Here is a 15,320-nt window from a genome sequence, read left to right as displayed (position 1 = left end):
GACAGTAAATCCTGCTCAACCTGACAGGGCAGCTGTGAGGAGAGGATGAAACGTCCTAGGAGAGCATACTTGTAAATTCCAAAGCCCAGTATCTGTCTTCATCCTCAAGCTGAATTGGAAAGGTACACTTAATAGAGCGCTGTACATGAAACCACAGTAAACCTCTTAAACAAAACAGCCTGATTGTGGCCTTGTTTCTTTTTCTCCTTCCAGTCTTCAGGCAGTGACAGTGGTGGGAGCAGCAGCAGCAGCAGCATCAACAGCCCAGACAGGGCCAGCGGGCCGGAAGGCAGCGTAAGCCACACCATCGCTGGATCCAGCCCTAACACCCCTCAGCCTGTGTCTGAGCAGTCCGCGCTGTGCCACGGCCCCTACTTCCACATCAACCAGACCCTGAGGGAGGCCCACTTCCACAGCCTACAGCACCGCGGGCGGCCTCTGACATGATGCGCCGGCAGTTTCTTGCCTTCTGTGAAGGGACAGCGCTGTGCAGATTTGGTATTTCAACTTACAACTTGTTTTAAAAGAAAAATTGCACACGAAAAATGCCTGTTGGCTTTTCAGTCTATATTTGAAATAACAGGTTAACAGGCAATTGTTTACTTGTGGTTTTGCTGCACTATTGCAATTTCAAAGGGGCTTTGAAGCAATTTTTTATAGGATTCTTTTGAGGGAGGGTATAAAATCCATGTCAAGGTAGTGGTATGAGGAAAACTCATTCTGTGTGTTGAATCCATAGTATGTCCCATTCTGACTGATTTCCAAATCTGTCAATTAGAAACTCTACTTTATGTAAAGGGCCTTTTAAAAATGCGGGACCTTCAATTTTTTTTATTCAATAAACTAGTAAAGAGTATCTAGTTTCCATGAAAAAACATAGTTTTTTTCCAAAATATAGGAAGCTTGATTCAGTCTTGCACTGAAATTAACTGCCATACTACCTCTCAGTATGTAGATGTTCTGTTGAAAGTGCTCTCTCCTGTGTAACAGAACAATCAGATCCAATTCAGACTGTGTCAGTGAAGCACCCTCCCTAAGTCTCTACTCTTTGTTATATATTTGTATTTCCAGGGAGAATGTCTTTTAGATTCTTGTATACCCAGATAACTTCTGTGTCACTATTCCTCCAGAGTCTGTACCTCAGACTTTAGTAGGAAACACAGCAGTTCTCCAAGTGAAGAAATATGTAATGACTTTTCGTCCTACAAATTTGTTCAGTCAGCAGCTTACGTGACCTCATTGATAGTTCTACCTTGTAGTATCAATAATTAAGGTGTTGTTTAACGCTGGTAAAATGTAAGCTACCTGAACTGATGTCTAAAGCAAGAAGTGTGAAATGATTGGACAAGGATTAACTTGATGCTTAAAGTAACGCCTAACAGTAATTAGGGGGCCACATTCCATCAGTGAAACTGGAAATGTTGTGGCTTAGAATCAAATGAGCAGAGGCACCTTTAGAAGAAATGAAGCAGTAGTATTTATTTAGGGAGAGACAGATGTGTTGCCGTGTTACTTAGTCATACTAGAGAGCCAGCCAAGCTTGAATAATGAAGGTGCAGACGAGTTGTCTTCTTCACTGATGAGCTGTCTGAACAAGGAGCCAGGAAGTGTCGGGTCACCAGCTGTGGAGCATGCCGGGGAGACAGCCTGCCATTGGATGTAGAGAAAAGTGCCTTAGAGTTGACCTGAGCCCTCCTGCCCACTCGCCCTCTGCGCAGCGCCACTCGGAGTCCACACGGCACACACAAGCGGAGCTGAGAAGCACGATGGCTCTAGTCAGAGGACTTTGCTGTCTGTCAGGATTTGAAGAGGACACAGGGAACAGCATGAGCTTTTGTGACAGAACTAGAATTTGGAAAAGAGGACTATCCTGGGAAAAGGGTAGACACAGACACCTCTTTCCACGGCCTGTTTCCCAGACGTTGGCAGAACTGAAAGCCCGTCACTGTGGTGGAAACAGTGTTCTGGAGGAGGCTGCAGCACAGACCATGCTTACGGACTGGATGGTTTTTGCAGGAGCTTTTTTTTTTTAAACTACCATCTCCCAACTTTTAAAGCCAGATACTTGACAAGGATTTCAGATCTTGATGGGTTCGGTAGTAGGGAATATGGAAAGGACACACTGCTAATACTGTGTCTAACAATAAAGCACACAATGCTGTAAGGAGACAAGCTATTTGAGCTTTCAAACACACGTGCACACAGCACAATCCAGAAATACCCAGGAGGACTTCTGCGGGCTTAACAGATGGCATCCTACTGAAACGAAACATGTATTAACAAGAAAATGTAAAACTTTCGGGGAAACAAATTTTCTGTTATTTCCCACCCAACTAAAAGGGAAGATAAAACCATCATCACCAGAACAAAACAATTTTTTTCCAAACAAGTACAATCATAGTGCTGGGCTGGCAGTTAACTCTTTCACCCTACTAAATTCAAGAGATAATCTCCACCTTGTCCTGTATATTTTCTACATTTTCTATTAAGAGGCTACTTGGTAGTGTCAGTGGGCATCTTTTACACCTATTAGCTCAAGCTAGTAAAACCTTGTACTTCTATATTGCGCCGCCATTAAAAGCAGCATTAGTGTATTTTGTCATTCAGTTCTTTATGAGTTATTTAAAAGGGAGCTGATTGGGTGGCTCGGTGGGAGGTGAGGACCCTATCAGCGGATGAGCCTCTTGCTCTTAGCACCAACCTGGGCTTTTGTTTCGATGTTTCTGGTTGATTTAGGCTTTCGAGTGCTTGTCATGCTCAGTGGGAGAAGTCCAAACCTCCAAAACAAGAGGAAAGAATTGAATAGCACAAACAGGCAGCTCCGGGGCCCAGCAGCAGCCTCTTAGCAGCCTTTACCTGATCTGACTGGAGGCCAGTGGCAGTATGTTATGGGGTTCTTGGGAGTTGAATGTATTGCTCCGGGGGGTGAGCTGATTCTCTGTACCAGTCACCAATCCAAACAGAACCTGGCAGACAAGAAGTGGAGCTCAAGAAAATGCAGAGGTTTCATTGTTCGGGTAAGAGAAAGGCACTTCTGTTAGTCACCCATCACTACTGCATTTCTAACCATCATTTTGGGGTATGATGTTAATGCTTCACAATTACTTTTTATCACTGCCCACAGGTCAGAATCTGAGAGTCAGGGAGTTTTTATTCCTCTTTCTAACTGGATAAAACTTTAATAATCCTTATTTACAACTAAAGGGGTCAAATCTTGGTTGCTTCGGTGTGTGCGATTTTATCTAATCCTCTTTCAGCCCTTATAACTACACTCGGCTATTTGTGTCTTATTCCCCTCCTAATGCTGCATCCCGGAGTATTAAGTGCTGGAGGAGGTTAATTTTGTCATTTGAACCTGTGGTACTTGGTTCACGCTGAGCGTGGTTTTGCCTTGACTCACAGAAGTTCGCTGCACCAAGTGATGAAGGTTGCTGTTGAGGTGCGGCGTGAAAACATCCAAGTCAAATGGATCAATGAGGGCTTCCAGGTGGTCTGTCACTTTCTCAATTCTGAGAAAAGGATTAGGATCATTATCGTCCACATTGTTTAGGATCAAAAACAGTCTTATGATATCCTAATGCTATAGAAATCCTGAAATTTGATTTTATTCTGCTTGGTTGCTGGTTTAGTACACTTGTCACTGATGATTGTGTTGAAGTCACCCTCAAGAGTTTCAACCTGATAGGACGTCTAAGTGAAGTCCACTCCTTCCCCATGTTCTGTCTATAAAAAGGGCACTCAGGGCTCAAATGATACTTAGCAGCTGCTAGGCTGACTCAGAAGAGGGAGAAATGAGAATCCACCTAATTCACTTGGCCATGGCATTTCTCCAGCAAGTGACTATTATTTAACTTGCTGGTAATATGAGCACTTACTGTTCAAAACAAACAATGAATGTGCAGTAAGAGGCTGACTCTGGTGGCTTCCCAGCAAAGGGACTATTTGCTTTTGGAAGAGATTGCCTTGACATAGCTCAGTAGAGGATACACACCTGGAGTCTGGCTTGCTCCGGCCACTCTTCACCTCGTCAGTCTTGGCTGTCAGAACAATGTTGAGGTAACGCAGGTCATAAAGCAGCTGCAGCGCCCGGTTCTGGGTGACTGGAAATGTACCGTCTTTCTGCAGATGAATTCCCGGTCCACACCCATGAAGAGAGAGGACTTGTTACGTGAGTGTAATAAATAGTTTCATGTTTTGGTTGAGTTTCAGCTTGCTATTTCAGAAGCAGATGGTTTTAATACTCATATGGCCAGTTTAATCTCACAACAACAAAGCAAGTTATGTTAGAAACTTGGTCTTAAAATTAAAAACCTAACAGCAGGGAAGAGACCTAGCCCTTAAAAAGACCTCAGATGCTGTAACTTGTTGTTCTAATGGGAAAAAAAAGGCTCCTTGCATAAAGTATTTTGAGGAAGCTCATTAGAGAAGACTTAACTGAATTCTTTCCAAAATCAGAAATTGTTCCTTTTTTTTTTTTTTTTTTTTGATTAGTTTCGCTCAGTCACCCTGGCTGATTTGCTGTTGCACAATCTCGGCTCACTGCAACCTCTGACTCCCAGGTTCAAGCAGTTCTTCTGTCTCAATGCTACTGCCTCAAGTAGCTGGGACTACAGATGTGCACCGCCACGCCCAGCTAATTTTTGTATTTTTAGTAGAGATAGGGTTTCACCATACTGGTCGGGCTGGTCTCAAACTCCTGACCTCGTGGTCCACCCGCCTCGGCCTCCCAAAGTGCTGGGATTACAGGCGTGAGCTACTGCCCTGGCCGACCATGTTCCTTTTTAAAAAATGTTACTGGCCAGGTGCAGTATCTCCTGCCCGTAGTTCCAGCACCTTGGGAGGCCAAAATGAGCAGATTGCTTGAACCCTGGAGTTTGAGACCAGCCTGGGCAAAATGGCAAAACCTGTCTCTACAAAAAAATACAAAATTAGGTACGCTGGCACAGGCCTTGTAGTCCCAGCTACTTGAGAGGCTGAGGTGGGAGAATATCCTGAGCCTGGGAGGCTGAGGTTGCAGTGAGCCAAGATGGCACCCCTGCACTCTAGTCTGGATAAGAGTTGAGACTCTCCAAAAAAAAAAAAAAAGTAACTAATGAAATGGGATTACATACCAAGGGCAGAATTGCTTCCTAGACGGTGAAAGTGGTGTGAAGGGTTGGAGACAAGAACTCCCCGTAAGCGAGCACCTGTGTGTGTCACATGCTGTGTGGCAGGCGACCGTTCTAACTCCCCATAGTCACCCCTAAGGTAAGTGTGCTGTGGCTGGCATAGGGGGCTGTGTGCCTTTTACAAGTGAGGACACCGCTGAGCAGCTGATCTACAGGATTTCATTTGGTCCTGAGGAAACAGAGGTGAATGATTTGCCTGGAGCCCCCAGTGAGTAAGTGGCAGCACTGAGGCTGGAAGCCAGATCTTTTATTTTGAAGCTCTGATCCTTTTGTTTTTTGATTTTTTGATTTGTTTTTTTAAGACACAGGGTCTTGCTCTGTCACCCAGGCTAGAGTGCAGTGGTGGGATCAGAGCTCGCTGCAGCCTTGAACTCCCAGGCTGAAGCCATCCTCCGGCCTCAGCCTCCCAAAGTGCTGGACCACTGGTGTGAGCCACTATGCTGGGTCTTGGTCTTTCCATCTGTGCTGAGCTGCGTTCTTAGTGAAGATCTGCTTGACCCTTGAGAATAGGTATAAGTAAACTCACAGCACTGGTTGCCACTCCTAAGATAGAGCTTTTTTATGGCACCAGATGCCAGGGCTGGTGATCCTTAACAGTTTGAGTTCTTGATATGAATTGCCCAAACCCAAGACAAAGCTGAGGTTGGTTTTTTTTTTCTTTAATTTGTGTGTATTTTTTTTTTTTTTTTTAAGACTGAGTTTCGCTCTTTACCCAGGCTGGAGTGCAATGGCGCGATCTCAGCTCACTACAACCTCCGCCTCCTGGGTTCAAGCAATTCTTCTGCCTCAGCCTCCCGAGCAGCTGAGATTACAGGCGCATGCCACCATGCCCAGCTAATTTTTTGTATTTTTAGTAGAGACGGGGTTTCACCTTGTTGACCAGGATGGTCTCCATCTCTTGACCTCATGATCCACCCGCCTCGGCCTCCCAAAGTGCTGGGATTATAGGCATGAGCCACTGTGCCTGGCCTAAATTTGTGTTTTTAATGGGCAAACATTCAGATACCTACCTTAATCTGTTTTTCTTCGGCAAGTTTCTCATAGGCAGCTACTACTTGAACCATACAGCTTTTCAGCATCTCCTGTACTGTCACCTTTGGCAAGGCATGGCCTCCAACCCGATTCATTTCCTGGCATAAACTAAACAGGAAGGACTGTACATACCAGGACGGCTAAAAGAACAAAGAAATGTCATGTTGCCAACTTGCACCAATTAAATGACACCCAGTGAAAGTGAATCCACTTAATCTTACAGGGACTATGTGCCAGGACTTCAACCTCTCTCAGCAAGGCTTCTTACAGGCAGACTGTTCGGCAGACACGAGGCCCCTACTGAAGTGCAATCTGCCGTTACACAGTTTGAGGCTGGCCTGGCAGAGATGCCTGTGTTTTATGCTGCTTATTTCACTGTAAGTAAGTGGTTCTCTAATTAGCACAGAGCCTGTGCTACAAAAGGAAAGAATCGTTAACTGACTTCTTGAACAGTCTGCCATTTCCTTAGCCCTACATCCACTATGCCCCCATAGTAGAAAGTTACAGATGTTACTTTCAGCTATTCCTCGGAAGTTGTATGTTGAATGATTTTCCAAAATCCTTTTTCTTTTCCACGGAGCAGTTTATTCCTTTTCAGCCCATGGTCCCTGCTAGGATGGTACCTACTCACCTGTGCAGGGAGTCGGATCTTGGATGTGACGCTGCTGCCAGACTCTGCCTCCTCCTGAATTTCTAGCTCTTCCCAGCTGGTGGCTGTGGCCAGGACTGAACCAGCATCATCTAGAAGTAATGACTGGGTGAATCCATGGATCAAAACCTGGTAATAAAAGGCAAATATCCATACAAGCCATTCAGATCCTCGTAGTTTCTTGAAAATGATGTGTGTAATCCTGAGAACAGCTCAAGCTGCTGAAGCGCTATGTGCAGTGATGGTGTCACTCCTCTTTTGGCTAATTATCGATGACATTAGCCATGGGAACTTAGTTCCTAACTACCCTATAAATGTCAACTACCACTTCTTTTTTTGAGACAGGGTCTTGCTCTTCCCCAGGGTGACTGCAGTGGTGCAATCACGGCTCACTGCAGCCTCGACCTCCTGGGCTCAGGCAGTGCTCCTGCCTTAGCTTCCCAAGTAACTGGGACTACAGGTGTGCACCATCACACCCGAATAATTTCTGTATTTTTTGTAGAGAGGGGTTTCATCATGTTGTCCAGGCTGGTCTTGAATTCCTGGGTTCCTGCAACCCACCCATCTCGGCCTCCCAAAGTGCTAGGATTATAGGCATGAGCCACCATGCCTGGCCCAAATACCACGTCTTAAGATACAAATGGAAACTACTTGGAATATGGCGTTTAGTTTAAAGAGAGGAAATCCAGGCAGAAAAAATTCTCATCTGATGCGAGGAAAAAATGCAGCTTCTCTGTCTACAGAATCTAGGCTAAAAATGAATTTAAAAGTTTTACTGAACTTTCTGGCAGAGATAAGAATTCTTGAAATAAGAATTGTTTCTCCTTTACTACTGAAGGAACTGACTGAGGCTGGCAAGACTGGAACATGACAGAGGTGAGACAAGATGGGGATAAGAAGAAGTGACATCACTTACTTTCACAACTGCAGTGCTCCAGACCCGGTAGCCCATCACGCTCTGCTGGAGGAGTATTTCTTTAACCTCCTGCCACTTGGCCTGTGTAGGAATGATCTCCTGAGTTTTCACCTTTCCCTGTTTTCTCAGAGCCCTAAACTCCCTTGCTGGTTTCTCTGAGCTCTCTGATTTTCCCAGGATGCACTGCTTCAGATGGGGGCACAGCTCTCCCAGGGACTGGCAGAGTCTGGCCATGAAAAGAATGGAGTGCAGCTTGACACTGCTGAGGACATCCTGTCGCCCTTGCACACCTTCTTCGATGCTTTGCAGCTCTGCCCGGATGCAGTCCACGATGTGCTTGATGCAGGCCACAGACTGGGTCCGCAGCATCTCCTGCACCGCCCCAGCATCCGAATATCTGTCAAAGGCAGAGCTCTTGGCCTGTGTGGGAGAAACATCCTTGGGCAGTGATGAGTCATCGGAGGGGAGGTAAGCCAGGATGTCATCTAGTTTAACCTTCAGCTTAGAATCCAGGGCAGAGCAGAAGCTCTGTACACACGGGCTAATGGCTTGTGCTTTCATGGAGAGGCCGCTACTGGCAAACTGAGCTCGGTTTGCCACGGTAACCCAGGCAGCATCGGAAGGCAGGTCATTAGGACTCTCAGACCAGAGGAAGAGCGACATGTTGTGCTCAAAGTGGATGTGTTTGTTTGAAGAGGAGCTGCTGGGGCTGCTTTCCAGTTCCTGCAAAGCTGAAACCAGGAGCTCCTTGGAGCTACTGGAGATGGAGTCAAAGCCTTCTTTTGTCAGAGTCTAAAAGAGAATGAGAGAAGAGTTCTAATCACAGTTCCCTGAAGTTTCAGAACTGAGTACCAAATGGTATTTATCCTAGCATTCGGAATGTTCACCATCTTCAGAAAGATGGCATGGTGTTGGCAGAGAATAAAGCCATTACGATGAACATGGGCACATTCCCGACCAAGTGACAGAGGCCCCGTGCCTCTTTCAGCTCTAGACTCTGGATCTGTTACTAAGCAGGAAAAGAGTATCCTTGGGAAGTGACAGAAGTCTCCCAAGACAGTCACAATACCACCAGGACTGGCCATGAAACAGGCAGACCATGTGACTTTCCACCTCACCTGTAATCGGTCAAGGAACAGTTGCTGCATCATCTCTTCCCAGAACAAGAGCGGCTTTTCCAGAAGCCGCCGACATATCACATCCCAGCTGTGATTGGTGGACTCATTGGTAAGTAACTCCCACATGGCGTCCCGGATCCCTGCGAGACCCTTCATGCTCTTCACGTACATGAGCAGGTTGGTGATCCCATTTTTAATGTCTTCATGACACCTGCAACAGAATCATTTCCTTTGGGCTCCATTAGATGCATGGTATTCACATCTTTATTAAGAAAAACATCAGAATCCCATTTGAAAATCTCTTTTCTGAGTTCCATTAGATAAATTTATGTGTCTCAGAGTGTTGGCAGATCTGTGGCAACACAGAGCGTTTTGGCTGGATTGGGGCATGCAGCCTGTTGCCCTCTCACCAGGCCTACCCTTGCTTCCCTGTGGATATAAGGAAGTTTAGAGCCCTATGGAATGGCTTCAAAAACCAATGAGTTGGCCAGGCACGGTGGCTCACAGCTGGAATCTCACACTTTGGCAGGCCGAGGCAGGTGAATCACCTGAGGTCGGAAGTTAGAGACCAGCCTGACCAACATGGAGAAACCCCATTTCTACTAAAAATAGAAAAATTAGCCGGGTATGGTGGTGCATGCCTGTAATCCCAGCTACTTGGGAGGCGGAGGCAGGAGAATCACTTGAACCCGGAAAGCGGAGGTTGTGGTGAGCTGAAATCGCGCCATTATACTCCAGCCTAGGCAACAAGAGCACAACTCTGTCTCAAAAAACAAAAACCCAAAAACAATGCCTTAAGTAAAAACAGGAGTTGCAGAGCTCTCACATTCTCACATAAAGAGAATTTAAAACTCCCACACCTTTTACAAGACAAATTCCTTCTTGGTTCCCCCACGGTGGATGATGAATGACCTCAAAGGTGGCAATGGGTCACAGAGTGAGTGGCTGATGGGCAGCAGGCCATCCAGGACAGCAGGCTTTCTGCACATGCCTCGCTGACCCTTGTCTGGCTCCATGCAAGGCTGCACGGGTGGTTTCTGCTAGCCGCGGGGAAGCATTTTCTGGCTACTTACATGTGGATCCATTTCTGCAGCGTGTCCTTCAGGTATTCCTGGCTGATGGGATATGCAAGGGTTCGGAGTGTTGGCTGGAACTCGATGACGGATGCTGGCAGGTGTTTAAACCAGCTGCAGAGTTCCATCCCTTCCTGCAGGACACCAGTCCCTTTTCCTAGAGAGAAGGCCAAGTGAGAAGCAGTCTAGGCCACCCTTTGAAACTAAAACAGGGAGTCAGGCAGGACGCAGTGGCTCACGCCTGTAATCCTAGCACTTTGGGAGGCTGAGGCAGGTGGGTTGCTTGAGCCCAAGAATTCAAGAGCAGCCTGGGCAACAAAGTGAAAGCTCATCTCTACAAAAAAGAAACAAAATGAGCTGGGTGTCATGGTGCACACCTGTAGTTGCAGTTACTTGTGAGGCTGAAGTAGGAGGATCACTTGAGCCCAGAAGGTCGAGGCTGCAGTGACCCACGATCATGCCATTACACTCCAGCCTGGGCAACAAGGCAAGACCCTGTCTCCAAAAAAATAAATATATAAAACATGGGCTTAGAAGGAATTTCCAAAACTCAGATAGTTTTCCTTTGGAAGGTCTCAAACTGGACATCTGAAATACAAGGAAAAAGAAAGTAGGGACACATGTGAGGTCCCATCAGGGAGTGTGGCAGCCGCCTACACAGCTGGTCATTCTGTCGGTTGTGAAGAATGGCAAAGATCAGGAGGAAAAAAATGGGGATCAAAAGAGTAGAAATAAGAAATGAGTGCTGTGCAGTCCGAGCATTCTAAAAGCAGAACTTAAGTTGTCACAACAGTAAAAGGTAATGGCTTCCCTTTCCTCCCAATCCTCCTACCTCCCTTGATGGAAGGAAAGAACCGATGACCACTCATCCTGATACTGAGTCATTCATAGCTCTTCAGAGGTGGCCTGTCAAGAAGGGGACAGGCCTGCACTGTGCAACTCTGGGAGGCCCCATTCACCGTGTTCTGAGCATAACGCACCCTCTGGAGTTTGAAACCCAGGGCCCTCCCAAGTACCCCTGTACTGCTTTGACAAGTTAGCCACTACCCACCTTTCCTGAGAGGGATGAGGTGCTAAATGTAAGCACCTAGAGGGAAAGCGAAGCGTAAGGAGCTGGAGTTGAAAGATAAAGTCAGCCAAGATGAGGCGACATTAAGCGCTTCTCTCTGGCAATGGCCGCATTCTTCCGTTTCCTTTCTACCTTTGGCTGTATCTCCTTAGTCAATTTTGCTGACACCTCCATTTGACCTTGGATTTCTGGAGTTCCATAAGGCAAAGTCCTCTGTCATCTCTTCTTTCTGATGATGTTATCCATCCCCACAGCTTCAAATAACAGCCACATGCAGATGCACAACAGTGTGTCTCCAACCAGACCTCCCAGCCTTCTATTCTGGGCCCTCAGGCACCTGCCCGCTTCACAGTCTCATTCCAAGGCCTCAGGCATTGCCAATGCAACAGTTTCTTTTTCCTTTTTTTTTTTTTTTCTTTTTGAGACAGGGTCTCGCTGTCACCCAGGCAGGAATGCAGTGGCACAATCACTGCTCACTTCAGCCTCAACCTCCCTGGCTGAAACGATCCTTCTGTCTCAGCCTCCCAAGTAGCTGGGACCACAGAGGCATGCCACCACACCCAGCAAATTTTTTATATTCTGTAGAGATGGGGTCTCACTATGCTGCCCAGGCTGGTCTCAAACTCCTGGACTGCCTCGGCTTCCAAAGTGCTGGGATTACAGATGTGGGGCACAGCACTGGGCCATTTCAAAGTGAGCCCATCATCAGCCCCTTCAAAACAGCTCTTTTTCTACTTAACTTGGTCACCTGCCTTCTCACAATCTGTCAACAAATCCTCTCCTCCTACACAGATGTCCAAGCCATGGAATTAGCTTCAACCCTACTCCTTCCTAACCAAGCCTCCAGTGGCTGACACCTGGATCACGGCAACAGCCTCCTAAGTGAGCTCTCGGCATCCCTTCTAGCCCCAAGGGGATCTACTGCCACCTAAAAGCCAAATGCATGTATTTCATTGCAGATGGGATAAAAGCTACCAAATAAAAGTATAGGATGCATGGGCACATATAACAGAAGGTCCACACCAAGCCTGGAAGGTCCCAGGAGGCTTCCATTGTTCTCTGGATAAAGTCTCAACTCCCTAGCCTGGCTCACAAAGCTGGGCATGATCTGGCCCCTGGCCTCACCTCCAGTCTCTGTTCAAGTGACTCTCCCTTTCACCCAAAACCTCTCAGCCTCACTGGCTGTCTTACAGTTTCTCCTTGCCTCACGATCTTTGCACAGCCTCTTCCCTTTGCCTGGAAGCCTCTTCCTTCCTTCTTCACCTGACTGACTCCCACTCAACCTTCAGCTTTCAGGTTAAAGGCTTCTCCAGGGAAGCCTTCTCTGACCTTGGTGAATTCCCTCCATTCAATATTCCCAAGGCAACTTGTACTGAGCCTTTCTAGCAATGACCAACATTGACACTAAATAGACATTCACATGCTTGTGAGTCTGGTACGTGCTTCTACCACTCAGCTGCGGCCTCATGAAGAAAGGGTCTCTGCCTGTCCAGTTCACTGCTCCATCCCCAAAGCTTAGCACGGTAGCTGGCGCACAGCAGATGCTGAGCAAGTTATCAGTTGAATGAGCCAGAATAAAAAAGTTTGGCTAAGAGCTCACCAGTAGGATGCTGGCCTGTGATGGTTTCCAGGGTAGAGAAGAGCAAGCCACATGGCAAGGCTGGATCTGGCAGCAGTCCTTCTGGCAAAGTGTAGAAAAGGGCATGAGCTTGTTTCACAGTGGTGGCCAGCAGCTCCACTAATGAGCAGATCTGAGCCTTGATACCAGCACCTAGAAGAAGAAACCACCCTCTTTGAAACAATTACCTTTCCCAAACTGAAAGAGGATACTCCGGAGGCTTCAGTCTCCCGCAGCTCACCCTTCTCCATCCCATGTTTAAGGACCAAATGTTGGTCAGAAGACATACCCACCATGGTGTGGCTGGTTGAGAAGTTTCTGAATAGTTGCCTTTCTGGCCAGCAGGAAGTCTGTGAGGGCTTGGCGAGGAGAACTCTCTTCTAAGAGCATTATAGAGCATAGGGCCTCGGCCACAGCTTGGTCAGACACAGCTTGGCATTTGAGCAACATCTTGCTTTCATGCAGAATAGTTGACCTAGAAAAATGATGACAAAGGTCACCGGGGCATTTTTCACATCTTGGGTAAAGAGGTTTGGTACATTAGGAAAGAAGACAAACTCCATACACCTGTAGCATGAAGCTTGGCCACCACCAGAGGTCTTAACACCACTTACCGGAAGTGGCTGGCAGCTGCCACCTGCCGGATGAGTATAGGAAACCGGGAGAGGACAGGACTGTATCGGGAACTAGAAGAATCCAGCTGGAGCAGGCTATGAAGGTGGCAGCAGAGCAGGTAGAGCTGTGTGGCATGGAGATACTCAGAGGCTTCCATCGAGCTCCAGATCTTCTCGGGAATTTCTAAGAGGAGCTTGATCTGGGCAGCCATGCTGTAGAACTTCTCCTGAGACGGCTGCTGTGGCTGCAGGGGAAGGCACAGAACTAAATCAGAAGAACAAACAAAAGCAGTCTCAGTGTTCTACAGGCTTGGAAAGAAATCTGGGGGTACTGAAGGATTCAAAGCTTTTATGAAGCTGGATTCAGTGCAACTCAGCAAGGCATCAAAGTCCAATGTAGAAGAGTTGCTGGCGTCAGGAGTGTTGTAAGATCCCATGGTTTTTCCTGCACACACGTGCACTTTTGCTCAGCCCTATGGAGAGGCAAACTTTCATCTCACTATCTGCTTATCAGTGATCCTCTTCATGCTTCCATGGGAAAAAAAAAAATCTTTAGGAATGCAAGCTGCAGCTCCAATATGAGGATGTGTTTGTTTACCTTCCATCCTTCCTGATCGTGTCTAATCAATAGCGTTTTGGGGGAAGAACACAGGATAAGGATAACCTGAATGATAAAAGCCTTAGTTCTTCAAATGAAAGTGCTCAGCTATTAAAAGGTAAGGGTGGCCGGCGCCGTGGCTCACGCCTTTGAAGACCTAGGCCCGTGGATCACAAGGTCAGGAGACAGACCATCCTGGCCAACATGGTGAAACCCCGTCTATACTAGAAAAAACAAAACAATTAGCTGGGCATGGTGGCATATGCCTGTAGTCCCAGCTACTCCTGAGGCTGAGGCAGAAAAATCGCTTGAATTGGAGAGGTGGAGGTTGCAGTGAGCCGAGATCGGGTCATTGTACTCCAGCCTGGTGACAGAGCCAAAAAAAAAAAAAAAAAAAAAAAAAAAAAAATTAAAAAGGTAAGGGCTTGGCCGGGTTTGGCGTCTCATCCCTGAATCCCAGCAGTTTGGGAGAGCCTGTCACATACATACATACATGCATACATTCAGGTAAGGGCTTGACGGCTGGTACTACCCTCAGCAACTCCCAAAGGGTGGAATTGCTCTTTGGGATTGGGGAAGGTTAGGATGAGGAATAAATGATTTGGAGGGCAGGCGTCAACATAGGGAAGAAATCTGAGAAAAGCAATGTCAGGAAATGTTTTATATAGGGGAGCGTTAAACGGTCTAGACAGAGACCCCTGGCGTTTTCCGCTAAAATTGAAAGGAGCCCAGTAAGGTGAGGGAATCAAGGCCCGGAAGTCGGGGAAAGCTCCTGAAGAAACCGTTGAATGGCATTTCCACAACAGACCAGCAGCCGCGTCTGTGCAAGGGAGGTTGGCGTCGTCCCCTGAGGGGAGCCCAAAGGGTTAGAGGCGGCAGGCTCCTGGCTAAGGAAGGTAAGGATTCGCGGGGTCCGGGACTGACCGGCGCGGGGGCGGGGGACGGGAGGTGACCTGCAAGGCCAGGGGCTCCGGGACCCGCCTGCGGGGCCGCAGGGTGGGGGTACGGAGACTGACCTGCGGAGCCCGCGGTGGGCGGGGCACGGCCGAGCCGGCCTGGCGGAGGCGGGCGCAGTACTGGTCCGTGGCCTTCACGGCGTCCACCAGCCCCACGGCGCAGCGGCGCATCTGGCCGATGGTGTCAGCTGCCTCGATCAGGTCGCGGTACCGCTCGCCCACCATCTGCCGCAGCTCCTCCTTCTTGTGCTCGATCTCGGCTCGCACCTGGCGCTCCAACCCGCGGATCTCCTCCGCTCCATGCGTCTCGAAAAGAGCCGCGGGGTCGCGCAGATCCAGCCGCTTTAGCGCGGAAGAGGCTGCCGCGGCCGCCATGGTGCACTGGTCAGCCTCCCGCAAGCCACTTCCGCCCTTCTTAGTCCCGCCCAGCCGCCATTTTGGTTCGGGGCGAAAGCGCTTCCGCCCCGCTGGGGGCCATGTTTGTTTCCCGAGGGGCGGGCGAGGGGGCG

At 48.0% G+C, this 15,320-nt stretch overlaps 2 protein-coding genes across 6 annotated transcripts in view; one reads left to right on the top strand and one right to left on the bottom strand.

Annotated features, from left to right (window-relative positions):
* FAM104A (family with sequence similarity 104 member A) overlaps window positions 1–2,606 on the top strand; it is a 23,556-nt gene extending 20,950 nt beyond the window's left edge. Inside the window, exon 3 of one of the 3 annotated variants that reach the window (XM_017535614.2) lies at window positions 214–2,606. In XM_017535614.2, the coding sequence (XP_017391103.1) occupies window positions 214–447 (234 nt within the window). In that variant the 3' untranslated portion in view covers window positions 448–2,606. The remainder of the gene's footprint in view (window positions 1–213) is intronic. The other 2 variants (XM_037740994.1, XM_017535615.2) reach the window with 2 other exon arrangements.
* COG1 (component of oligomeric golgi complex 1) lies at window positions 839–15,229 on the bottom strand. 3 transcript variants are annotated; one of them, XM_017535609.2, is made up of 15 exons: window positions 14,872–15,229; window positions 13,258–13,502; window positions 12,937–13,118; window positions 12,626–12,796; window positions 9,957–10,113; window positions 8,884–9,094; window positions 7,766–8,557; window positions 6,832–6,978; window positions 6,179–6,340; window positions 3,992–4,119; window positions 3,401–3,509; window positions 2,857–2,966; window positions 2,702–2,777; window positions 2,222–2,256; window positions 1,524–1,647 (listed from the first exon to the last, which is right to left on the bottom strand). In XM_017535609.2, exons 1-14 carry the CDS (start codon window positions 15,184–15,186, stop codon window positions 2,242–2,244), a joined length of 2,820 nt encoding a protein of 939 aa, XP_017391098.1. In that variant the 5' UTR covers window positions 15,187–15,229; the 3' UTR covers window positions 1,524–1,647; window positions 2,222–2,241. The 3 variants fall into 3 exon arrangements, with proteins under 3 accessions (XP_017391097.1, XP_017391096.1, XP_017391098.1); XM_017535608.2 differs by having other exon boundaries at window positions 839–2,256; XM_017535607.2 differs by lacking the exon at window positions 2,222–2,256 and having other exon boundaries at window positions 1,454–1,647; window positions 14,872–15,228.
* Between the last annotated feature and the right edge of the window lie 91 nt (window positions 15,230–15,320).

The sequence above is a fragment of the Cebus imitator genome, unplaced genomic scaffold, assembly GCF_001604975.1.
Source record: "Cebus imitator isolate Cc_AM_T3 unplaced genomic scaffold, Cebus_imitator-1.0 Scaffold93, whole genome shotgun sequence".
Lineage (NCBI taxonomy): Eukaryota > Metazoa > Chordata > Mammalia > Primates > Cebidae > Cebus > Cebus imitator.
Note: the sequence above shows the minus strand (reverse complement) of the source record. Positions and strands in the feature narration are given on the sequence as shown.